Source organism: Pan troglodytes, chromosome 17 (genome assembly GCF_028858775.2).
Source record: "Pan troglodytes isolate AG18354 chromosome 17, NHGRI_mPanTro3-v2.0_pri, whole genome shotgun sequence".
Lineage (NCBI taxonomy): Eukaryota > Metazoa > Chordata > Mammalia > Primates > Hominidae > Pan > Pan troglodytes.
In genome coordinates this window covers 20,123,575-20,148,387 of record NC_072415.2, presented here as the reverse complement: position 1 = coordinate 20,148,387, position 24,813 = coordinate 20,123,575, and the positions used below count along the sequence as shown (strand labels likewise).

The following is a 24,813-nucleotide window of genomic DNA, read 5'->3' as shown; positions in this document are numbered from 1 at the left end:
CCTCAGGATGAGTCAGGATTCCCTTTTGGGGGCCACCCATCCCTGCTGCTTTCCTCATGGAAGGTGAGGCCAGCGTTCGGGTGTCAGTCTTGCAACAAGCAGCAGCTCTAGACTGTGGGTCAATATCATCTGACAGAAGTCACACCTACAGGCCAAGTCCCAACTGCATTTCTTGATTAGAACTTTTGGTTTTGGGAGTTTTGCTTTGGTGGTTTCTTTTGGCGCATTTGGGAAGAAACACAGGAGAACCAATTCTGGATTAATTCTTTGATTAATGGGTTCTTGTTCTGTAGGATGTTAATAAGTAATTGCTTAATAAAATATGCACTACACTTGAGCTATCTAGCATTATTAGGGGATGAGTTTAAGTTGTGCCTTGGTACATTTTTCAGATAAGTAAACTTTTACCCTTTACTCTTTTTAAAGTAAAACACTTTAACATTTTTATAACTTTTTTTCTAAAATACATAAAACCCTTCCTTGACTCCATAATGGAGAGTGAATGAAATGTCAGTATCTCCCTGTATCCCTAGATCATCACAAATAAAGGTAGTGATTTGCATGAGCCTAGGGGCCTTCTGAAGTGTGTGTGGTTTGAATTCAGTGGAATTGGGCTGCTGGCATTTTGAGTGTGTGTGCCTGTGAGTGCAGCTTATTCTTTCCATACCTTTCCTTCCTTGCCTGCAGCAGTCAATTCCTGCTTTACCAGCTCTGGCCTTCATACCTTGGCACTGAACCCACTTTGGGTCCAGAATTCATAAAACTAAGCTTGTGAAGATAACATGGAAAACATCGATAAATACGCTTCAAAGAGGAGCCTTAAGGATCTCTGAATAGAGAGACTGAACCCTGGTGACAGGTACTGTGGCTAAGGGGCCACCTAACTATCAGGGCTCTGGCCACTTTCCAGAGATCCCAGGGTGCTGTGGAGCTGACCCCTGTTGGAGAGGAAGAGGGGAGCATGGCTGTGCTTCTGACCAGCAAGCATATGCGCTGGCTTCCTACTTACTGCTGTGGCATTTGACAGGTCAGTTCCTGAGTGGGGTCCCTTTGCTGGCAGTCCTCATTGAAAAACAGAACAAAAATTTGAAATAACTAAAACAAAAATCAGCTTTAAAAATCAATGGCACACAAAAGCTTTCCATTTGAGTTATGATTTAGGTTTTTCATGAATACATTGAAAATACTTATGTTCCCTTTGCAATAGTAAATATTGGGCTGGACTGATTGTTTTCTTAGCATCACAGAGAAGAGGTAAAAATGGAAGTCTTACCTTAGATCAGTGCCTAGCCTGGTACTTAATTCACAAATAGAATGGTCAAGTCTGTATAGCATATTGTTTTAAAGCAAATTCACTTCCTGATTTACTCAGTTCGTATTGAGCCTCTTATGCTACCAAGAGGCACTTAAGCGCATAAACATTCAGATTTGGGAGCTGGATTGCTTGAGTTCCAATCCCAGTTCTGCTGTTGCCTATGTCTCATCTCGTTGCTGCAGTTTCCTCATCTCTACAATGGGGATAACCTCATGACCTCCTTGGGCTGGGGTAAAAGGGCTCCATATGTGGAAAGCTTGGAACAGAGCCTGGCGCAAAGGGAGTAGCAGGTGGCTGACAGCTATCTGTATTGGTATATGCATTGGTATATGCCAAGAACTGTAAGTAGGAGGATGGGGACAAATACAAAAGCAAGTTAGACATGATCTTCACCCTAAGGCAACACTTTAGAAGTGGGGATAAGATGGGTTCTTCAGATACCAACACCAGGCAGAAGATGATCCACACCATGTAAACAGGAATCTCTGGAAGATCGGAAGCTGGAGAGAGACTCCATGTGTGGGGTCGGCCGGCTTGGGTACTATCAGTGACCTATCTCCACATGGATGGCATGTGCGCTGTGACTGCATGAGCTTCTCACTGCAACCTCATATGGCTCAATAGGGCAGAAACTAATCAGTGAGGATCAGAGGTTAGGAAATTAGTCTCATGACATACAGCTAATAAGGGGGTATGAAAAGTCACAGCAGCTTCCTCAGACAGCTGACTATAGTGGGCAGCTGAGTGGAGTGTTACAGGCATTGAAAGACTGAAGATCTGACTGCAGAGGCACAGTGGGCCTGCCCTCCATGAAGTGGGCCTTGGGTGACAAAATCTCAATACGGAAACCCAAGGAGTGCGGAAATGGTGAATGCATGGTGAGAGGTCGAGCACGGTTTAAGCACAAATACTGTGAGGGAAACATGGCCCAGATCAGCTGTCATGAGGCTGGGCAGAATGGTGGAGGACAGAAAAGCTGCTAGGGAGCCCTTGCATGGCCACAGTGGAGACACTGCTCAGGAAGAGCACAGGCACAGGGTGGAATCTAGGGAGCCACCCCTCCTCAGTGCCCAGTGAATACAAGAAGTGAGGATGAGGACCAAGGGATGAGGAGGAGAGATGGGAGATGAGGAAGACGAATGGAGGATGAGGAGGCAGGATGGGGAATAAGGATGAGAGATAGAGGATGAGGAGGACGGATGGGGGATAAGGATGAGGGATGGAGGATGAAGAGGAGAGCTAGGGGATGAGGAGGAAAGATGGAGGATGAGGAGGAGGGATGGAGAATGAGGAGGAGGGATGGGGATAAGGATGAGGAATGGGGATTAAGGATGAAGGATGAGAATGAGGGATGGAGATGAGGAGAAAGGATGCAGGATAAAAAGGAGGAATGGGGATATGGATGAGGGATGGAGGAGGAGAAGCAGGGATGAAGAGGAGGAATGAGAATGAAGATGAGCTATGGAGATGAGAAGGAGGAATGCAGGATGAGAAGAAGAAACGGAGGATAAGGAGGAATGGGGATAAAATGAACTATGGGGATGTGGTTGAAGGATGAAAGATGAGGAGGAGGAATGGAGGATGAGGATGAGAAATGGGGATAAGGATGAGGGTTGGGGATAAGGTTGAGGGATGGAGAATATGGATAAGCTATGTGGATACGAATGAGGGATAGAGGATGAGGAGGAGGGGTGGAGGATGAGGATGAGAGGGAGGAAGGGGGGATGAGGATGTGCTATGGGGATGAGTATGAGGGATGGAGGATGGATGAGGAGTAAGAATGGGGATGAGGGATTAAGGATGAGTGGGAGGGATGGAGGATGAGAAGAGGAATGGAGGGTGATGAGGAGGGATGGGGATAAGAATGAGAGATGGGGGATGAGAATAAGTGATGAAGATGAGGAAGAAGGCTGGAGGCTGAGGAGGAAGGGTGGGGATAAGAATGAGCTATGGGGATGAAGATGAAAAATGGAGGATGAGTAGAGAGATAGAAGATGAGGAGGAGGGATGGGGGATGAGGATGAGCTATGGGGATGAGGATGAGCTATGGGGATGAGGATGAGGGATGAAAGATAAGGAAGAAAGATGGGGGATGAGGAAGAGGGAGGGAAGATGAGGATGAGCTATGGGGATGCAGAGGAGGGATAAGAGATGAGCAGGAGGACCCTCCACTGGAGAGCTGGTATTACTGGCACAAGTCAGTTTTGGTATGAAGAAGAGGAGGAGAACTGAGGCCATAAAGAGGCGGTTTACACTGACAAAAGCAGGTGCAGTGCTATAATTCAGAGGCTCAGCCTCCAGGCTGCTGAACCACATTGTCCAGCATTTATTAACTTCAGTGTATACAATTCAGTGGATCTGTTTCCCAAGTATAGCAGAGAAAGTATAGAGGAGCAATGTAATGGAAATGCACACATCAAAGTGGCTTTTAGCAAATGTGAAGCTCTCGTTACCTGCAGTGAATAAAATCTGGCACAGGGTTATGTTGGCTGAAGGAGGCCGCATCAAGGTTCATGCAGATCTCGACATTGTCACCTGCCATGATTCGCACTGCAGCCTTGTTCTCATCCTCAAAAATCTGCCGTTGTAAGGAGGCACACAGAAGCAGCATGAAGTCATCTAACAAGACAGAGGTGAGATCATTAACCCGCCTCATCCTCTTCTGATTTACATAATGCAACACACAGTCATCACACAGCAACAGCCATTCCCCAGCTCCTAAGTGAGTTGTGTTCCCAAAGTTCATAGTAAAATTCATCCTGGAGTCCAATGTCGGGGCCAAGTCACACCTTCTCCACCTTGCAGGGCATAGAGTGACCACAGACACTCCAGGAGCTTACGTGGGGAGTCTCTGGATTTTGTTTGCACATTGGTGAGAGAAATATTAGGTGCTACTTACTAGTCTTCATGAGTCTCTTAGAGGGTAACATTTTTTTGTGTGTGTGTGAGACAGAGTCTCGCTCTGTCGCCCAGGCTGGAGTGCAGTGGAGCGATCTTGGCTCACTGCAAGCCCCACCTCCTGGGTTCACACCATTCTCCTACCTCAGCCTCCCAAGTAGCTGGGAATACAAGTGCCCGCCACCATGCCTGGCTAATTTTTTTTTACCTCCCACTAGTTTTAAGGAGGCCACTTGAGCAATTTCCCCATCTTTATCTTTTTATGTGTGGTGGATGCAGACATTCGTTTTTCTTTATCCTTTCCATCCTCCTTTGCATTTGTAACCAAAGACTGTCCCCAGAGCAGAAGCCACACTGCAGGTGTGGTGAGAGCAGGTGGAGGTGGTGGACTGTGCTGGACAGCACAGAGCAGCCTGAGAGAGCTGTCCTCCCGGCAACTGCCCACAAAGGGCTGAGGCCAAGCCTGCCTGGAAGCCTGAACACAAGCTGCTTCCTTGCTTTTAAAATTAAACCTAAACTTGTTTAGGCAGGGCAGTCATTTGCATTTTCTGTAGCACCCAGTACTCTGGTCTTGGGGGAGCTGCTCTGACCTTTGGATCACCAGCTGCCATGGGAAGGCCTTGGGGCTGCAGCCCAATTCTAGAGCAACTAAAATCTGGGAAGCATCTCCCAGCATCCACTGTCCTATGTTCAGGGTTTATTTATCTGCACTGGGAGCCAGAAACCACCAAGTCAGAAAACACAAAAGCCTTCCTCTCTGGTTTGTCTTTTGAAAGGTGGCTGTGTAAATGTGTGTGTGTGTGTGTGTGTGTGTATGTTGGGGGAAGTGAAATTATGCAAGTGAATATGGCATTTCCAACATTGATTTATTAATTTTGCAAATGTAATAGGGTGAGTAGAAGCCATTAATGACTTGTGATATTAATGCATAAGACAAGCCTTTACATGATTATGAAGTCTAGTGGAAGACAAAAGGCACTAATGCATAGCACGTGAACAATGATTAACAGTAAACCCGGATACCAGCACTCTGTGGCCCTGCAGTGGAAACACTTACAGACGAGAAACACAGGGTTGGGCCGCACAATGAAATCTGGGAAGTACAGCCACTTTATGATGTTGTCATTGAAGCTGGCACCCTTGAATCTCCACGGGTAATCTGCAGGGAGGGAAGTGGCAAACAGCACAATCAATACTCTTCTTCACCACTCTTCTCCCAGCCGTCCGCTCAGTAATGGCTTCTTCTAAAAGTAGACGGCTCAAGGGAAGGGCAGGCTCACCTCGGCAAGGAGCAGGTGGGATGCCAATGCAGATGAAATACTGGAAGGTGATGATGCACGCCAGGAAGCAGCAGTACTTGGGCCAGATCTCTGCGATGGCTTTCCTTCTGCGTCTATATAAGACAGCGATCAGCCAGCAGGCGTGGATCATGGCATAGAAATCCATTCGCTGGCCAATGACGTTAACTGACATTAGGAAACAGGTCTGTGTAAAGATGAAAAGAGGCAAAAAAAAAAAAAAAAAATCAGGCATATGGGAAAGGGGACTGGTGATAGGTGTCAGGTCTGTGTAGATGGCGGAGACCCATGTCCCTCAGGGCAAGTCTGTCTGCACAGATTCACAAATGCTTGCTCTTTTGAGTGTCTCAGCATGAAGACAGAAATACTGTACAGATTACTCCCAAGGGAAAAACTGACTAAGTAGCTGTTATCATAACCACTTCAGACAATAAAGAGAACAGACATTTTGATCTCCTCATGAAACATCACCATTCCTACTTCATTCTATGAAGGCACAGGCACTATCACAATCGTTTTAGGTTAAAACAGTTCATTTTGGCTGCAGCTTATGGTTTCAGAATGCACAAAAAGAAAGAAGATTAATACTTTATTATTTATTTATTTTGAGATGGAATCTTGCTCTGTCACCCAGGCTAGAGTGCAGTGGTGCAAACTTGGCTCACTGCAACCTCTGCCTCCCGGGTTCAGGTAATTCTCCTGCCTCAGCCTCTCAAGTAGCTGTGATTACAGGCGTGCACCACCACGCCTGGATAATTTTTGTATTTTTAGTAGAGATGGGGTTCCACCATGTTGCCCAGGCTGGTCTCAAAGTCGTGACCTCAGAAGATCTGCCTGCCTTGGCCTCCCAAAGTGCTGGGATTACAGGCGTGAGCCACCGTGCCCAGGCAGAAGATTAATACTTTATTCTTAATAAGAAACCTGTTAACACGGCAACTGATGGCCATGCATTTAGATGGCTCTGGAGATCCAGAGAGGCCAAGGCACTGCTGTGGAGGGGGGTGTTCAGCACCCAAACTTGGAAAACTTTCAGTCAAGCCAGTTAACCATCAGTACAAATACTTTCTGTTCTTCTCAAGGGGACAGCTATCATGCCTGCAGAGGTATCACAAAGTTCCAGTGGCCAATTGGCCAGAAGCAGTTCTTTGAATTTTCATGGAAAAGAGAAATAAAACATATCAGCAAGGAAACTCACCTCCAGACCGAACTTGTAAAAGAAGTAATTAATGAAATATTTGGCACAATTAATAAGTCCATCATCTAGATGTAGTCTTGTAATGTCATGAAAGATAGTTCTAGACACAGGGGCCGTCAGGTTATTTCGACCTCGATAGTACTCCTGATGGCGGTAAATGGTGACTTCAAAGGCCAGGATAGCCAGCATCAGGAGGTTATTCTACAAAGCAAGGAAACACAAATGTGTCAGCCAGAGGCTTTATGATTTGGTAATTTCAAGCAATCCCCACATTCTTCACAACTACAAGGACAATGTTTTATAAAAGCTCACCTCTCTTAAACAGTTTTGAGCTCAATATTCATTTTCTCTGTCTTATTTATTGTGGCATTATCTATATTAGAAAATCAGGCTAACTTCCAAAGTCATAGGATCTAGAATCTCCAAACATAAGATGCTGCTGCTCATTCCTATTTCTCACAACTACACATCTCACACCAAGGAAGCAATTTCCAGTTATCCAAGGAGGGCAGTTCAGCCTTGTTTGCAGCCAGAAGTGCAAAAACAGTACAGAGACATCCTGGGAAACGCACTGAGCTGAATGAACGGGAAGCTGGTTAGGGGGAAGCTTTTGAACACTCCTGAAATCTGGCTACAGACAGCAATAGATTGAGAAGCATGCTGACAACAGTAAAATAATAATAGCGATGATATAACTATTATTCAAGATAATGAAAATAGTTAACATTTATGGAACCATAGGTTCCAGACACAATTCGATCACCCTTTTCAAATACCAATTTGCTTTATCCTCATAACAGCTATTTATGGTGGGTACTGTTACAAAAGATATCTACCATGTGATGAAAAATCTAGAAGGTACACAGAGAAAATGGGCTGCTTAATACATTTAAAAATCCCAGGTGCTGAGTGTAGAGGCTGTACCCTTAAATGCATTGCCAGTGTAACATGATTAGGACTGCTCAGATAATCCACAAAAATAAAATGTGAAAAATCTGAAGCATGTTGTTTTCGTTATGTTTGCATGACTATTTGTACTCAAGTTTCCTTTTCTAAATATATGTTTTATTTTATTACTTCTAGATGTAATAGATTCTCTTTATTAAAAACTATAGATAAACAGAATTTACACAGCAAAAATGTCTTGTAAGGCTATATCCGCTTCTCAGAAATAACCACTATTGAGCATTTGGTATACTTTACTTAATATTTTTCTTTGTGTCTAGAAGAGATCATACTATGCACAGTGTTTTGAAATTTGCTTTTTAAAAATCTTACCATATTTTAGACATGCTTCAATTCTAATGCACCCATCGACCTTAATCTTGTAATGGTCTTAACATGATTGTATAATGTTCCAATGAATGTATTTGTCATACTTTATTCAAGCAATCTCAGACCGTTTGATCATTTTCTCTTTAACATGCCACAATACTGATTTTAACACTTAGAGTTTGTTGCAAAGGTGATGCCAAATCCCACATGAGAAGATATGGTTACTATCAAATGTCATGTTAAGCGTCTCATGGAAAAGAATCCTGAACTATTATATAACGGAGTGGAGGCCCAAACTAAGCACGACAAAGCCATTACCCTCAGGTAGACTAGCAGAGGCGAAGACTTCCGCAGGCCGACCCACTCTGTAGGATCGATAGGAGCGCTGTAGAGCAGAGACTTGTTCAACTCATTAAAGGGGATGTTTGTTTGATTTTCATTTGGCTAAAAAGAAGAGAAAATGGAGTAAAAAAAAAATAGCTCCACAGATTAGGAGAGCTCAGGTTATTTCTTCTTCAGCTTTGAGAAAATGATAGCGGTAGGATGGGAGGGACAGGCCCATTTCAGGGGAGACCTCAGTATGAGACGAGGCTTAACACAGGGCCAGAGCAGGACCAGCCAGGGAGAGGTGACTTATAAGCCAGGTCAGGCCAAATGTGCTTGGGGATGGGGGTTCCCCAAGTATCTGCCTTGCTTTACTAAAGGGCAGTCAGGAATATTCCCCCATCACCGAGGCTCACCAAGGAACAGTTAACAGAGAAGTTCTCAGGCTTAATGGTTTGGAGCTGGTACAACATTTTGCAGACGATGATCACACACGTCCAGACCGTGCAGACGCTTGAAGCCAGACGGCGCAGCTTGGCGTATGGCAGAGCAAAAGCCCAAGAAATCAAAAATACATAGTTGAACAGAGACACCTGAAAACGTAAAACCAGAAATGGGGACAAAAATACATAACACGGCATAACAAACAGGACATCCACAAAACAGGATGACTTGATTTACTCAGTTCGGCAAAAGCAGACTGGATTCCTAGCACACGTAAGGAATTGCCCTAGGTGCTGGGGTACTAAAGTAGGTGAGTTATGGTCTCACCCCTCAAGGACATTATGTCTTGTATGGCAGACAGACATATCATCAGGTGACATCAATATCATGTAGCACTGGCTAAGCTATCAACGTGGGCAGGCTCCTGTGAGAGCACCCAGAAGGGTCCTTGGTCCAATGTGGAGGTCAGGAAGCACTTTCAAGAAGAGACAGTGCCTGAACTAAGCCAAGCCAAGAAAGATGAGAGGTGGATTCTTTAGGTAAAGGAGGCATGAATGAAGACAGGAAAGCATGAGCTAGCATGGTGGGGACAGGCAACAACAAACAACTGGAAAGTTCAGAGTTGAAAGTGTGAAGTGCAGCAGGAGGTGAGGCTGGAGATGTAGCTACAGCCAAGTTTTGACAGCTCCTTTTTACACCATGCTATGGCACAGGAGCCCATTCTTCAGAAAACTGAGAGCTGTGGGAGGGCATTACAATGGGAATTTGGAGGTAAGATTTGCTTCCCATTGAGATAAATGTAACTGATGAATGGAGGGCCCATTGTGGGGACTGGACATGACTTCTGGGTGACCCACTCACGTGCCGCGGCAATAGCCCAGGGAAGATGGGGAGGAAGCACGGATTCAACATGGGAGGCAAAATTAGCTGGACTTGATGACTGATTGGCTTGGTGGGCCAGTGGGTAAGAGAGAAAGTTCAAGGAGTGATTCCCAGGTTTCCACTTGGGAGCCTGAGTGGATAACAGTGCCATTACTGAGACAGCAATGCTGATAGGGAAGCTGGTCAGAGCAGCAAGGTTGTGAACTCAGCTTGAACCTGTTGACTTTGGGCTGCATGCGAGTTCATTGATCAGGCCAGATGTTCCCACATTTCTAGCAATTCTTTATAGTTAATAGTCCATTGGACAGTATAGAAGGACCACCATCTTCTTCAGGCATGGGAAACGCTCATTTATTCTGCATATTTTTATGTTAAAGTAATATCCTAGAAATGTTTAATATTCTCAGGTAGAAATAATAGCATGCTCTCATTTGATACAACTAAACATGTACCAAGCATTGTGGGCTAAGCATTGTGGGCTCTAAAAGACATAGTTACCTACTTGGCTTTTAAAACTATAAAAGAAGAGGCCGGGTGAGGTGGCTCATGCCTGTAATCCTAGCACTTTGGGAGGCCAAGGTGGGTGGATCATGAGGTCAGGAGTTCAAGACCGGCCCGGCCAAGATGGTGAAACCCCGTCTCTACTAAAAATACAAAAAATTAGCCGGGCGTGGTGGTAGGCGCCTGTAATCCCAGCTACAGTGACTGAGATCGTGCCACTGCACTCCAGCCTGGGTGACAGAGTGAGACTACGTCTCAAAAAAAAAAAAAAAAGTTTAAAAAACTATAAAAGAAGAAAATGTGGAGACTGCATGACTGTATTTAATTCTGCTATTTGTTACCTGTTACTCTTCTACTCAACTATTTGTCACTGTCCAATGCAAGGAACCTCTCTGAGAATTAAGTGCTGAAATATTAAAGTAGGAAGAGATGCCTCATAGAATTAATTGAAGATGAAAGAAATACAGTATATGGAAAGGCCCTGCAAACCATAACTCACTCATAAACATAATGTCACCTTTTAACAAAACAGATAGATTAGCGAATTGACTCTTCCTCCATAGTCATCAACAAGTGTCTCGTCAATTTGGATATTAAAAAGCAAACCCTATTAAAGATGCTGTGAAATTAACTCAGCTATGTCTGTTATTATGTATCTAAGGCCTTTAGTAAAGACAGCACAATTAATTTATTCAGAACTTTTAATTTTCTGAGTGATGGGGAAAGGGAAGTAAAGGTGGTAACTTTCATTAAGTCTTAACTAGGTTCAAGGTGACACATCCCCTGAGGATTCCCTGCCCGCAGGAGGCATGTGGGAGGGACAGATGGAGGCACACAGGCACTTGGTGACAGCGTAAGGGGACTGAGACCTGACAAATAAACAGGAGTTAGACAGGCAGAAGAAATAGCAGGTCCAAGGTCCTTCCAGACTTGGGAGAGCATGGGCTGCCCATCCTTGGAGAAGCAAGTGATTCATTGTGAGAGAAGTGTGATCTGAAACCTGTCAGGGGACTTTAAAACCCATCCGGCGTCTTAGAGTGTCCAGGAATGGCAAAGGTGAAGTGGTGTGGGCTGGATCCCGGGGGTCTTATACCATGTTACGGTGAGGATGCCAGGCAGCTGCTGCAAGGTTTCAGGTAGAGGGCTCTCATGATCATATCTACCCTGTGGGAAGACTATGCTGGCCGCATTGTGGAATACGTATTGCAAGGAGAAAGGATTGGGCAAAGCTGGGAATCTGTAAGAGTAATCTAAAGGGCAATGGAAGCAGAGGGAGGGAGTAGGACACCTGAAAGAGCTTTGGGGCCACTCAAGAAGTGGGGTCAGGCCCAGATGTCATGTGGAAACAGGGGCCTGGAGTTCAAAGAGAGTAGTGAGTTGACACAGATTTTGGGACTCGCAGCAGGTGCAGGGCAACTGAACCCGAGTCCTGTGCTTGTGAGCTCGTGAGCTCACCCATGAGAGTCCAGAACAGAAACAGGCTGTGGACAGAGCCTGAGGAACATGCTGAGAAAGCTGGTGGGAAGGGCGGGATGAGTCCAGCAATGAGACAGGAAGGGCCTGATGAAACTGTGGGGAGGGGCCGGGAAGGTGAGCTGATGTCCAAAACAAGAGAAAGGAGAGCTTCAGTGAAAAGGAAAGGATCCCCAGTCCTCAGCATCCTAGAGAAGTCAAATCAGAGGAGGACTAAAGAGCCTCTGTGCGGTGAATATTTTTATTTTTATCATTTTACAAATAGAAAAACTGGGGCTCAGTGAATGAAGTATGGTACTTCATTCCATACAAATAGCAAGCCCAGTGCAAACCTCAGTGCGCCTTGCCCTCTCACAGTTCTGTTATCTAAAGAGATCATGATCTCATCATTTTCCTGATGGTAAGAATCTCGTGGAAGGGAAGAAGAAGAAAGAAGGAGGAAGAGGAGGAGGAGGAGGGATAAGGAAGAAGAAGAGGAAGGAGAAAAGGGGAGAGAGAAGGGGAAGCAGAAAGGAGGGGAAGGGGAAGGAGAAGTAGGAGGAGAAGGAGGAGGAGGAGGACAATGACTATGACAAATACCTGGGCCACAACCAACACCTGATGAATTAGAATTTTAGGGAAATAGATGCTAGTCCACGTACATAACAACTGTCCAGGTGCAACTATCACCTCCAGGCTGCAACTGCCTGCAAGAGATACTCCTCCCTGTGGAGCAAGTGCTCACTGTGGACACCTCTAGCACAGCAGTTATTATCACTTTTAGTTTTATTTGGCAGCCATTCCCATCAGGCTGTGAGCTCAGACAAGAAGTGTGTCTTTCAAGCTACTACACTAGCACCTAGCACCATGTACGCATTCACTTTATTGTGAGTTCTTAATAAAGGCTCAATGAATGCTTAGTGAGAGTGAAAATAATAACGATGAGACAGACAAGAAGGAGAAACCTCAGGTCTGCAAAAGTTTCCTTCCTTCCTTCCTCCCACCTTCCATTCCCTCCCCTCCCCTCCCGTCCCCTTCCCTCCCCTCCCCTCCCGTCCCCTTCCCTCCCCTCCCCTCCCGTCCCCTTCCCTCCCCTCCCCTCCCGTCCCCTTCCCTCCCCTCCCCTCCCCTCCCCTTCCCTCCCCTCCCCTCCCCTTCCTTCTCCAATTGGCCAGGCCCCCCAGGGAGGAGCTGAGGTGCTAACAGAAAGTGTGGCTCTTGCTCAAGGCTCACTGACCTCACAGAGCTGTCCAACAGCCTTCGGAATTAGAAAGTAGCTGTGTATTTCAAAAGGAGGAGAAAATGTTTATGTATACTATATATATATTTAAATCTAGATTATTCCAAAGCAGTGTCACTCCTGAATAAGATGCTGATGGAAAATAAAGGTTCCTCTGTTTCTTTTCCAGCAACGTCTTCTTTTTCAGATGCTTCATGATGCTAACTTTGAAAAGGTTTAATATTTGCAGGAGAGATGAACCCAAAAGTTGTGAAAACAAGCACCCTTACTGAGGCCTTGGGTAAGGATGTCTTGAACCCAGAGCGGCCACAGCTCCTGAAGAGCTTTCTTTGTGGAGAGGGGCTGCATCCTGCCTGTTCCCCAAGCCCCCAGTGCCAAGATGATGGGGCAGGTGGGGATGCAGGGAGGAGAACGCCCTCTGTGTGCAGCCCGAGTGAGGAGCTAATGACTCAGAGCTAATGACTCGGAGCCCGATGCGTGAACCCTGGAGCTTGGGCACTGGTACCCATGGGGCCAGAAGAGATGAAGAGCTCTGGTTACAGGGTGCAGAGTCTCTTTGTTGGGCTCCATGTGTACAAGCAGAGCAGGGCCTGTGTGAGGGTGGCCCCTGGTCCTGATGGGGAGGCACAGAGCACCCAGAGCTGCTCCAAGGCTGCGGGGAAGGCTGTCTGGAAGGGCAGCAGGACTCCACAGAGGAGTCCAGGAGGAGAAGGTGCTGGCAACCAGGGGCTGGGTGTCAGTGCCGGCCAAGAGTGGCTGTGGGATGCCCCACCGAGGAGCCTCCAGGAGGGCAAGGGCAGGTTTACCCGCCAGTTGCCAGCCCAGAGCGTGAGGCCATCATGGGATGGCACAGGCCAAGTCACAACATCCCCATCCCAGGGGGCCTTGCCCTGAGCCTGTGAGTCTGAGCTCCAGCCCAGGAAAGAATAAAACAAAAGAAGGAATAAAGAGCCTCTGTGCAGTGGATTTTTTTTAAAAAGGATTAAAGAGCCTCTGCGAGGTGGATTTTAAGGAGATGTGGGTGAGAAAGAAAGGATCAGATAAGAAAGGAGGAGCTTCTACCTGGGGAGGGACCCGAGTCTCGATGATTCTCTGTGGGTGCACAATTTTAACTACTGAAGTGAGATTTTGCTCACTTAAGTCACTGTAGGATTTTGTATTTCTTAGGAATGATCAGAAAGTGCGCTGTGTTCAGGGACACGGAGGAAAGTTTCCCTGTAGGATGCATTCTAAAGGGACCATGAAGGTCTGAAGAGAAGTCTTTTGATTGGATGTCATCACCAAATTGATTGCTTAGTGTGCCAATTACATTAGAAAGAGCCAGCAATGCACACACTGTCAAGAACCCAGAGACCAAAGCTTCAGGGCCGGAAACCCCCATGCAGGTGAGGTGACATCACGCACAACACGAGTGGCTGAAACAATTTTACAGCAATGGGATTTGGCAGATGCTAGCAGCAGAAGGAGCAGGATTTCTATGCTTCAGGAGTCTCTCACTTGTTTTAAAGGTGAAAGAGATGAAATTAGGAATGAAAATTCTGAAAGTCTGCACAATGTGTGAATCACAGAGAAGGGAGTGGTGATACTCTATGGAAGGCTGTTTTCCCAAGAGTGTAACAAGGTAACTAGATATTCTGTTTACTTGATGGTCTGTTAACAAATTTATGTCTGGGGACTCATTAAGGATAATGAAAAAGTTATGTCTGCCTTTTGTTTAGGATCTATAAGAAATTGCATCCTTTAACCCTTTTCTGATGGATGGATTGTACAACAGGATGGATTTATGACAGCAGATTCTCTGTGTCCGACTCCCATGAATTTCCGCTCCCCCAATGCCCACTCCCATCACCACACTGTCTGAACACACCTTCACACCCTGCCACACAGCTTCTCATGAATCAGAAGTCATCTGTACCTCAGACTGGATTTGTTCAGAAATGGTCTCTGTGCATTTTTTGTCAAATGCCTTCTCTTGTTCTTTTCTATTTCTCTTTAATACCCTAACCCTGAAATTTTTATCTGAACTGTTCAATTCACCTCTACAGTTAAAATGCTTAAATGTTGGCTCTCAATGAATATAAATACTAGGCTAGATTTGGGCTCCATTTAACGTATACGCCCAGTGACTTAACATTGGAGCCACTGCCATTTCCCCAAGAATCTCGCAGATAGAGTGGCTTCTGTTTTCATTCCCACTTGGCAATGAGCCCCTGCCCATTTCAGATGGTTTGTATGAAATGGGGGAGAAGTTCTAGTTTAGACTGTGGAGCTCAAATTAAGGTTCATCTCTTAGCTACCTATTTGTGAAAAGTTTTAGGTTTGTAGTGTTGTAGTTGTGATATTTTACTGTTACATATGTAACTTTTTAAAGATTATAGGCAGTACTTCCTTGATTAATTTTTAGAGGGCAAAGAATTCTTGAATTGTAACCAACTCAGAAATAATCCAGGCATATAGAAGTATGCAAACACTATTTGTTGAATAAAAGGAAAGAAAGCTAATTTCTCTGCAGTGAACATTAAATAATCTGTTGGCTGGATGATGACTCTCTTCTTTACAATCAAGGAAACAGAAGTGCAGTACAGGTGCATGGCTGAAGACTTTGTATTGTATCTCAAGAAATCCAATAGTAAACAAGGTGAACTCCACTAAAGATTTTATTAGATTTTGGAACCTGAGCTTTCTCCTTGGTAATGTAAACTGGAATGCTACTGTTTTCCTTGGAGAATTTAGGGAGATAGATTCCCATAGGCAGGGGCAGAAGGGCAGCCTGCTCTCACACTCTTCCCTAAGGATTCGATGAAAATAAGTAGCCTTTGTAATATGACCAAGCCAACGAGAAACTCAGCCACGAGCCTCTTTCCTTTTTCTCAGTGCTGCTGACCCTCGGATTTCTGTAAGTGTAAGTACTTAGTCTGGGAGTCTTGATACTCCGATGTAATGCAGATCACATTACAAAAGTCATGGACAGCTGGAAAAGGAAAACGATGACCTACTGTGGTTGTGTTCAGCCTGATGATAGGACAAATGTTCACTTGCCTCTTTCACGGAGACCCAGATAATGTAAGAGGAAACGATTTTGATGATGTGCAACTCCAAAATCCACCACACGAACACCTGCAGCTTGTGAAAATACTCCAGGAATTTTAAGAAGAGCACAGTGAGGCGGTCAATCACCAGGTGCCATTTGTTCCTTAAGTCTGCAAAATAGGAAGTACAGACAAGAGCATAACATTTTTTAAAATATTATCATTTAAAGCATATCTTGTAACTTTCAGGTTGCAATGAGGGGCTGCAAAATAATTACAGTGGATGAATTCTAAGAAAACCAAAATCTGGAATAAGGATGATGTAAGAATCCCAAGTCATGATGACACAGATATCATACACTCAGACTTGGAGGGACAATGTGGCTTTTGTCCACCTTTTGATTAAATTAGTGTAAAGAAGGATTTTGACATTATCTTCCTTCCTTCCTTCCTTCCACTCGCTTGCTTACTTGCTTTCTCTCTCTCTCTTTCTGACAGAGTCTTGCTCTGTAGCTCAAGCTGAAGTGCAGTGGCATGATCAACATTATTTACTTTTCTTTCTTTCTTCCTTTTCTTTTTCCCTCCCACCCTCCCTCCCTTCCTTTCTTCCTTCCTTCCTTCCTTTTTCTGACAGAGTCTTGCTCTGTAGCCCAGGCTAGAGTGCAGTGGCACAGTCTCGGCTCACTGCAACCTCTGCCTCTTGAGTTCAAGCGATTCTCCTTGAGTAGCTGGGACTACAGGCACATACCACCATGCCCAGCTAATTTTTGTATTTTCAGTAGAAATAGGATCTCGTCATGTTGGCCAGGCTGGTCTTGAACGCTTGGCTTCAAATGATCCACCAGCCTCAGCCTCCCAAAGTGCTGGGAGTACAGGCATGAGCGCCCATGCCCCCAGCCCCCTTAATCTTATTTACTCTTAAGACCAAACTATAATTTTCTAATATTCTAGGAATGTTAAATAATCATAACTCCTTCTAAATGACATCTTTCTTGCCACAACAGCACTTTTATAAATGGCCTGTCTCCTTTGACAAGGCTTAACTGGTGAGTGGTAAAGCTCTCTGGTTGCCATGAAAAAGTGAACCAGTCAGAGCCCTGCATGGGCAGGAAGAGCTTGCTCCTTGTCAGAACAAGAAGTGAACTCTAAGCATCAGAATGACTCAGCCCGTGGTTTTCTGAAACATGGTCAGATTCATTCAAATGATAATTTTTAATCAAATTACTTATTTTATTATTTCTACCTTGTGCTAAAACAGGAGTCATGCTTCTATCTAGAAGGACTATGCTGGCTCACTTTATTGACTGAAAGTCACAGCAGGACTGTTTTGTAATATCAGCCTGTCTTGTTTGTAAACAAAAGCTTACAAGTCTGTCTTGGCAGATTACAAGTCCTAAGTATCTCTTTAAGTAGCTTCTTTAACTGGCTTGGGTATATGCAACAGTTACTGTGCCTGGTTCTGAAAGCTAAGTAAGGTTCTAGTTATTGTGAAATATGCTTACAGTAGTTCTCTTTTATCCATGGCTATGCTTTCCAAGATTTCAGTTACCTGCAGTCAACCACAGTCCAAAAATATTAAATGGAAAATTCCAGAAATGATTCAGAAGTCTTAAGTTACACACTGTTCTGAGTAGAAGGATGAAATCTCACGCTGTCCTGCTCTGTCCTTCCCCTTGGAATGTGAATCCCTTTGTCCAGCAGGGCCATGCTGTCTACACTCCCTGCCCAGTGGTCAGTCAATTAATAGCTGTCTCAGTTCTCAGAGTGACCGCCGCAGTATTGCAGTGCTGTGTTCAAGTCACTCTTATTTACTTTCTAATGGCTCCAAGTGAAAGAGTAGTGATGCTGGCAATTTGAATATGCCAGAGAGAAGCCATAAAATGCTTCCTTTAAGTGAATGGTTAACAATTCTCAATTTTATTAATAACGAAAGAAAAAAATGTATGCTGAGGTTGCTAAGATCTAAGGTAAGAACAACTCTTCTATCTGTGTAATTGTGAAGAAGGAAAAAGAAATTCATGCATAGTGTATACAGGGTTCTGTGTTATCTGAGGTTTTAGCATCTACTGGGAGTCTTAGAACATGTCCCCCAAGGCTAAGGCAGGACTACTGTATTTAGAGAGTGACTCAGATGGTAGTCAATAAAAAGGTGTAGGTAATAAATGAGCATGATTTAGACGTGTAGCTGCCACAGACATGAGGGATTGAGAGAAAAGTGGCTGTGCAATTTTGGGCAGGACCTATTAGCAAAGCTCAAAATCCATCTTGAAGTAGTGTCATAAAATCCTAGACTTAAGTCCTTGGCCTCACAGAGCTGGGGTCTCCCCTTCACACTGAGGAATTCACAATGCTCAGATACGGAGAGAACATTTCCGGTCCTCTCCTCTGTGTTCTGAGATGAGTGGGGAAAGAACACCAGGTTTAAGGGGCACAAACCTTTGGAAGGGGTCTTCTTGCTACTTTTTTTGTTTTCTACTTTTGTTAAGGACAGTTGACCAGCAAAGACAAGTGCAGCATCTTAAGATCATAGCCCCAGAACCTCACCCCAGAGATGATGCTCTCTGGTTTGTCCCTGTCTTTCTGGAAACTGCTACGTAGACTTTATATTCTCTGTCAGATAACATTTCCTGATCACTGAGGCTGCTCAATGTTCATCATGCTCTATTAAAACATTATTTCAAGTCTAGGAAGGGAAGTAGAAAAGAAGAGCCCAAATAATAAAGATTGAAACTCCTGTAACAACAATATTGACAAAAACATCTCTAGGAGTTTGCTTGAAATTATAATTATCCAATTGCTGACTTTCTCCTCCAGTTCCCATGTCCTTAGGCATCAGATCAGAGCTAGAAATATATTCTTAATTATTGGTTTCCTGGAAAAGTCTCAGAATGGTTTCTTGAGAATGCATTTGTAAAGGCGATGTCTAGAGCCTTTGGAGATTCTGCACAGCCAGGTTGTACCTGCGTCTGGTAGAAACAGAGAGGCTCTGACTGAGCACGTGGTCAACACCATGCCCCACCAGTGTCTGGACAGGAGCACTACTTGTGGGTCAGTCACTGATAACCAGCCGTCTGGTCTCTACTCAGTCAGAATTAAAAAGAAATTGTTGGAGCAATTGGAACAGTAATATTATAACTATAGCAATCAAACAAAAACCACTCCAATTTTTATGTCATGGACTGGGTCAAATATGTATTCTTTTGGAGCAAGTCAATGTTTCCTTCACTCAGTCTGGCAGCCAGCATTCTCTGAGCAGCTGCTGGTAGTGGGCTGATTACCTGATGTTTCTTCCTCCTCCTCGGATTCCTCCTCTTCCTCTCCGTCCTCCTCTGACTCCTCGTTGTCTTTCCCAAGATCACCCTTCTGGGCTTTTTCAGAGTAGCCCTCAGGCTTCTCCTCCCCAGGCTCAGCCAACTTCCTCACCTCCGGCTTCTCCAGGCTGGCAGTCAGATGCATCATGGTGAGGTCCGGGAGGCTTCCTTCCGGGTGGGCCAGTCTGTTGGCAGAGAGCAGCTGAGTCAGAAGAGGAAAGGGTGTTGGGAGAGATTTGAGTGAGGGGCAAGTAAAAGGAGGATAAACACAAATGAAATCAGTGCATGTACAAAGACCTCACAAGGTGGGGTGTTAGCGTTTTGTCACTTTCTTTTTGGTTGGTTTGTTTGTTTTAAGTTCTTTCTAAAAACAAACTGTAAACTTGGTTAGGTTTTGTTAGCTTTTCTAATTCGGGTTCTAGTGATTAGTTGGTAATGAGAGCTATCAACACCTAAACTTGACATTTTTCCCAGAGGAGAAAATGGTCAGAGTTTAGGGTGTAGAAGCATGAAATGGCATCATGTAGAGCAAGCATTTCATGGCTTCACAGGGGGACTTACTCATTTTGGTGGATTGGTAATTTTTTCTTGATGCTGCTCATAGTAATTGAAATAGAAAGGAAAAAAAGGAGATGAGAACAGAAGAATTATAAGGAATGTCAGAGATCACATATCATGCTACATATCATCCACTATTGCATTCCTGTATGCCTGTTGCAGTAACGCCCTAATGCCAAATGCATTCCAGGGTGGCATCAATAGCGTGCTTTGCTCTGAACCCTAGGCATGGCAACTGATCTGAGAGTGGACAGGATTGCAGGTTTGTAAAGGAGACAGCATACTGAGACTGCTGAGGCAAATTATATCATGCTTTTTTAGTAACGCAACAAACCATCTTGCAAGAATCAAGTCATTCACATTTTTGGTAAGTTTTTAAAAATTTCTTGAAAGAATGTGTGCTTTCAGTCAACCTTTGTGTAGACGAATCTCACTCTGCCATCTAAAGCATATGCCATGGAAGCTAAGTGTTTTCAGGAGTGAGACGTCTGCATCATGTCCCCACCTGAGTTACTGATGCGAACTGTCGATTGGCAACCGTGGGAAGACTGTGTGAGATCCTGAACCAGAGAAAGAATACAGGGAGAGAGAGCTTCCGGTGAGCCCACTCAGCAGCCTGGGATGTTACAGTTTATTTCTTAGTGGACCATAACAAGTCCCATCCTTCTCCTACAGTTTTTAAAAGCATATCTTTTTATTCATACTCAAATTAATGTTTTAAAGAACTTCTGGGCAATAAAGTCTACATTAAGAAAAAGCCCAGTAGACATACTGATAGTCTTCTCTATTTATCATAGTTAATCCAGAAATTTTTAGCAGGGTTCAAACAAGATGGACAATAAATAATATTATTCTATCTAGATAATTGTAGGTTCTGAGTAAACTATTTAACTTTGTGAAAGTTAATTAATTTTCTACCAAATGAGGAAGTTTGATTAGATAAAATGCAGGTTTACTTTCAACTTGTTGATTTGATATTTGTAAACATGCCTATCATTTTGGGTAACTGTCATAAGGAATCCACATTGTCCCTACGCTTTTAGATTATCATTCAAACAATTCCCTTGCACAGGATGTCCAGCAGGTAAATGATAGTATGCCAGAAACAGATTGTTAATTTAATGAAGAGAGAGAATCTGAAGCGAGTTTTACATTTGTGGAAGGAGTTATGCTGACATACTACTTCCTTATTTTCCTAAGCTAGTCAATTCATCCTCTCGACTTTGGGGAAGTTAGCTACTCTTAAAATTGCAACCCATATCTTCTATAACAGTGCCACACACCAAATCTCAGGGAACATATTTGCTGTTCCTGCTTTGTCAGGACTCTCCACGTGAAATGTTATTAAATGTGGAAGTGATCGGCTGCTGCACAGTCGTCAGTATGTATTTGTTCTCTTCAGGGATGCATTTTATAAACGAAAAGATACCTTTATTAAGACAAGGAATTCGGTGGTTGCAGTGTGAGGTGGGACCACCTCAGAGTGAATCTTAAAGGTCTACATTGACACTGCTGCAATCTCATACGACAAGAAAACTACTTTCTAACAATTACTGCTATTAACAGAGTGAAACTCAAAGAGGGGAGGCTGTTTCCACAGCTGCTACTACAGCTACACAGCAGATGTCCTTAAGCAACGATGCCCCCAAACTGCCATGCCACAGGCAGGGTGCATTGAGGAGAGATCGTTCAATGAAAGAATCAGAGGAAGACACTGGAGTAAGCCTTTTGGAAGTAGGTCCACAAGGCTGATTTCTAGAAACTTGTAATGGGACAAGATGCAGCTGCGGACAAATGAGAAGGGCATCTCTGCATCCAACACTGCTCATTCCCTCTGACCTTAGAGCCACAAACCCCAGACCCTCTCTGGAGCAGTCTAACCTCATGAGCTTGTAATGGATGACAAAAAAAGAAAAAAAAAAAGAAATTATGTATCAGGCTGTCATTTACTAGTCTAGGGGTTTATTAACTATCTTGAGAAATTTCAGAGAATTGTACTTTGTATTATAAAAAACTGCGTGCATAAAACATAGATAAAAATATTTTAAATGCATGAATAAAGTATACTGTTTCAAAAAGACACTTGTGTGAATCCTTTTACTTTTCTCTCTCTCTTTTTCTCATTTTTATGGTAACATTGTTTTTAGAGGCCATAGAGAAGAATGTTAAAAGACTTGGGTTCAAGTCTTCACCAGAAAACTTGCTAGCTAGGTGAGATGAGAAAGCTATGTAACCTATCTTTTAAGTCTCGGTTAGCTGAAACAATAGTGCCTATTTATAGGAGGTTGTAAAAATTAAGGTGGTTCCTGTTAAGCAGTTAACACAGTGGTTAATTACACAGGAAACATTTTAAAATAAGGAGCCATCTTCTAATGGTAGATTTTCATATATTATGGTTTGATAATCTGCATCATAAATTCATTGTAAAGAAAAAGCAGAATTAGAAACATGCTTTTGTAAGAGCCTGCACAATGATGGATGATACGGAAGGTATTAAACTTAGACTATGATTCTGTCATCAGCGCCTTCTTTAACAGAACTTGGCTATTTTATAGAAGGCCATTCAGAAGAAAAAAAAAGAGCAAACATTTCTTCATCGGGAATCTGTTTCCCAATGGTCTCAGGGTTCTGTTTACTGGGCTTTCTGTGTGTGATCTCAACTACTGCATTCCCTGAGGAGTGGGAGCGGCAGAGGTGGTTCTGCACAAATGCAAGCTTCCGAGGCAGACCCAGCTGCGGTTGCTAGAAGAAACAGCTGTATGGACTCTCCGGGAAAGCCTGTGTATTTTAATTCAGCTTTTTTTTTTTCCTTCCTAGCAAATAAAAAGAAAATGGATCTTGATTTTCCAAAAACAAAATTTAAAAACCCACTCTAGTAAAAATACTCCCGGAAACTTCAGGCTAAAGAACTTATAAGACTTGTAATTCTTTACTGAACATCAGGCTTCAGGCTAAGGAACTTATAAGACTTATAATTCTTTACTGAATATCAGGTGCAAATTACCTAGTGGTCATATGCAGGATTTTGACTTTGGGACTCCAAATAATAAGCATGATGATGAACAGGATTCTCGGAGAAGCCTCCTCCTCCACTGCCTTCAATCAGGCTGCTTTGGATGTCTTTCTCCACAGGAAGTGCATTTCTTCTCTTAGGGTTTTCTTTAACATTACTGATAACTTTGTTTCCTTGCTCTTATTCAGGCTCTGAGCTCTAACCTTCTCACTGACCATTAAGCAAAATGGCTCTCTCCTTTCATGTTCTAACGGAGCAGATGACAAGTATTTGTTTGTGTCTTCACTCACTCTACACTTCCACAGCTTTGTGCAACTCCCAATGTGTGTGCTTCTCCATTTGTGACTCTGTCATTTTATTCTAAGTATGGGTTCTGGGGACTTTCCCCTTGAAGACAGAATCCAGTCCTGCTTTACTCATCACCCTTACAAAATGTAGTACTGTGCCTGGGGTGCACTATAATTCACTGAATCTTGGGTGAAGAAATTTTATGCACTGGAGATACATCCTTATTTGAAACAGAAGAAACGAATTACTTGACAGGGACGCTCAAAGAGGGTTAATTCTGTACAAGAACCTGACTTTGAAAAGCTGCATAGTAAACTACTTTCCATTAAAGAAAATGGAAATTCTAGCATTGTAAAATCTCCTTAGTCTGAATGTCATTTGTTTTTATGATTCTAATTTGGAATATGTGGTAATATAAACTGCACTGACACTGTTATCATTAGACTATTAGCAGAAAGGTGACTTGCACCTGTGTAGTGTTTAATATAAGTAACATTTAAAGTAAAATAATTTTACTGTTTAAGATAAATTATTATCTAGAACTCAAAAGCACTTTTAGAAGATTGTATTCACATATAAGCACTTGGTTTGTGAATTGAATATTACATCTTAATTATGTGTGTTGGTAAAATGTATACTGTTTACTAGGTCAGTTGCAACTTAACCACAATTATCTATATTTTTAAAATGTTATCAAAGTGGCCTACTGTCCTCAATACACTACCCTACCTTACAACTTGTAAAGTCATGTCTAAATTTTAATCAACTCTTAAGTTGAATTGTAGGTATGCCCCTCTTTCAGCCCAGAACTAACATTTATAAACATTTTATTCTCCTTATAAAACACTGAACATAAAGAAATAAATTATGAGAGAAAGCAAGCTTATATACTTTATTAAAGGATTCACCCTGTCATTCTAATGGATAATCAGCCCTACTCAACACTGCATACAGCATTTCAGAAGCACACATTATAAAATGAGGGACAGGCTTGTTTGATAACGTTTCCTTTGAGGCACAGCTCTGGCTGCTCTTTTTTTTTTTTTTTTTGAGAGGGAGTCTCGCTCTGTCGCCCAGGCTGGAGTGCAGTGGCACCATCCTGGCTCACTGCAAGCTCCGCCTCCCAGGTTCACGCCATTCTCCTCCCTTAGCCTCCTGAGTAGCTGGGACTACAGGCGCCCGCCACCACACCCAGCTAATTTTTTGTATATTTAGTAGAGACAGGGTTTCACCGTGTTAGCCAGGATGGTCTCGATCTCCTGACCTCATGATCCACCTGCCTTGGCTTCCCAAGGTGCTGGGATTACAGGCGTGAGCCACCACACCCAGCCTCTGGCTGCTCTTAACATGTTTATATTCACACAAAAATAGGAGATTTCACTGGAAAGAAGGTAAAGATGGGATATTGCAAGTTTTTGGTCATTTGGGGTGACTTTGAACTTTGATACTTCTAAGAAGTCCTGAGAGAATTAGCTGGCCTTGTGGCTTGGGGTAAAGGGCATAAGCTCCCATTCATGATATAAGTCTGGTCCTTCGGGATCAAAAGTCATACGAGTTGCTGCCAAGGGAGCCCATCAAACCAACTCTTGCCCTCTTACGGGTCTCAGCTTTCTCTTTACAAAGCAAATGCTAAATGCTTCATAAGAAACACAGAGAAAAAGAGAGTGAGGAGTTCCTTATGTTTGGAGGGATGGGATTTAGATTATTGCTCAGGATTTCTAGCTAGAGTCTGTTTCTTACTTCTCTTCCTATCAGCTGAAAAACCTGTTGTTGATGTTTCTTTTTCAGGT

General features: G+C 43.5%; 1 protein-coding gene across 6 annotated transcripts in view; it reads right to left on the bottom strand.

Annotated features, from left to right (window-relative positions):
- PIEZO2 (piezo type mechanosensitive ion channel component 2) overlaps nt 1-24,813 on the bottom strand; it is a 478,008-nt gene that overhangs the window by 83,159 nt on the left and 370,036 nt on the right. For 4 of the 6 annotated variants that reach the window (XM_016933287.4, XM_016933289.4, XM_016933288.4 and 1 more), the window contains 9 exons: nt 19,726-19,758; nt 19,132-19,349; nt 15,864-16,024; nt 8,722-8,898; nt 8,300-8,425; nt 6,707-6,907; nt 5,494-5,698; nt 5,271-5,372; nt 3,769-3,934 (listed from right to left, as the gene is read on the bottom strand). In XM_016933287.4, coding sequence (XP_016788776.4) covers nt 3,769-3,934; nt 5,271-5,372; nt 5,494-5,698; nt 6,707-6,907; nt 8,300-8,425; nt 8,722-8,898; nt 15,864-16,024; nt 19,132-19,349; nt 19,726-19,758 — 1,389 coding nt within the window. The remainder of the gene's footprint in view (nt 1-3,768; nt 3,935-5,270; nt 5,373-5,493; nt 5,699-6,706; nt 6,908-8,299; nt 8,426-8,721; nt 8,899-15,863; nt 16,025-19,131; nt 19,350-19,725; nt 19,759-24,813) is intronic. The other 2 variants (XM_054671877.2, XM_016933290.4) reach the window with 1 other exon arrangement.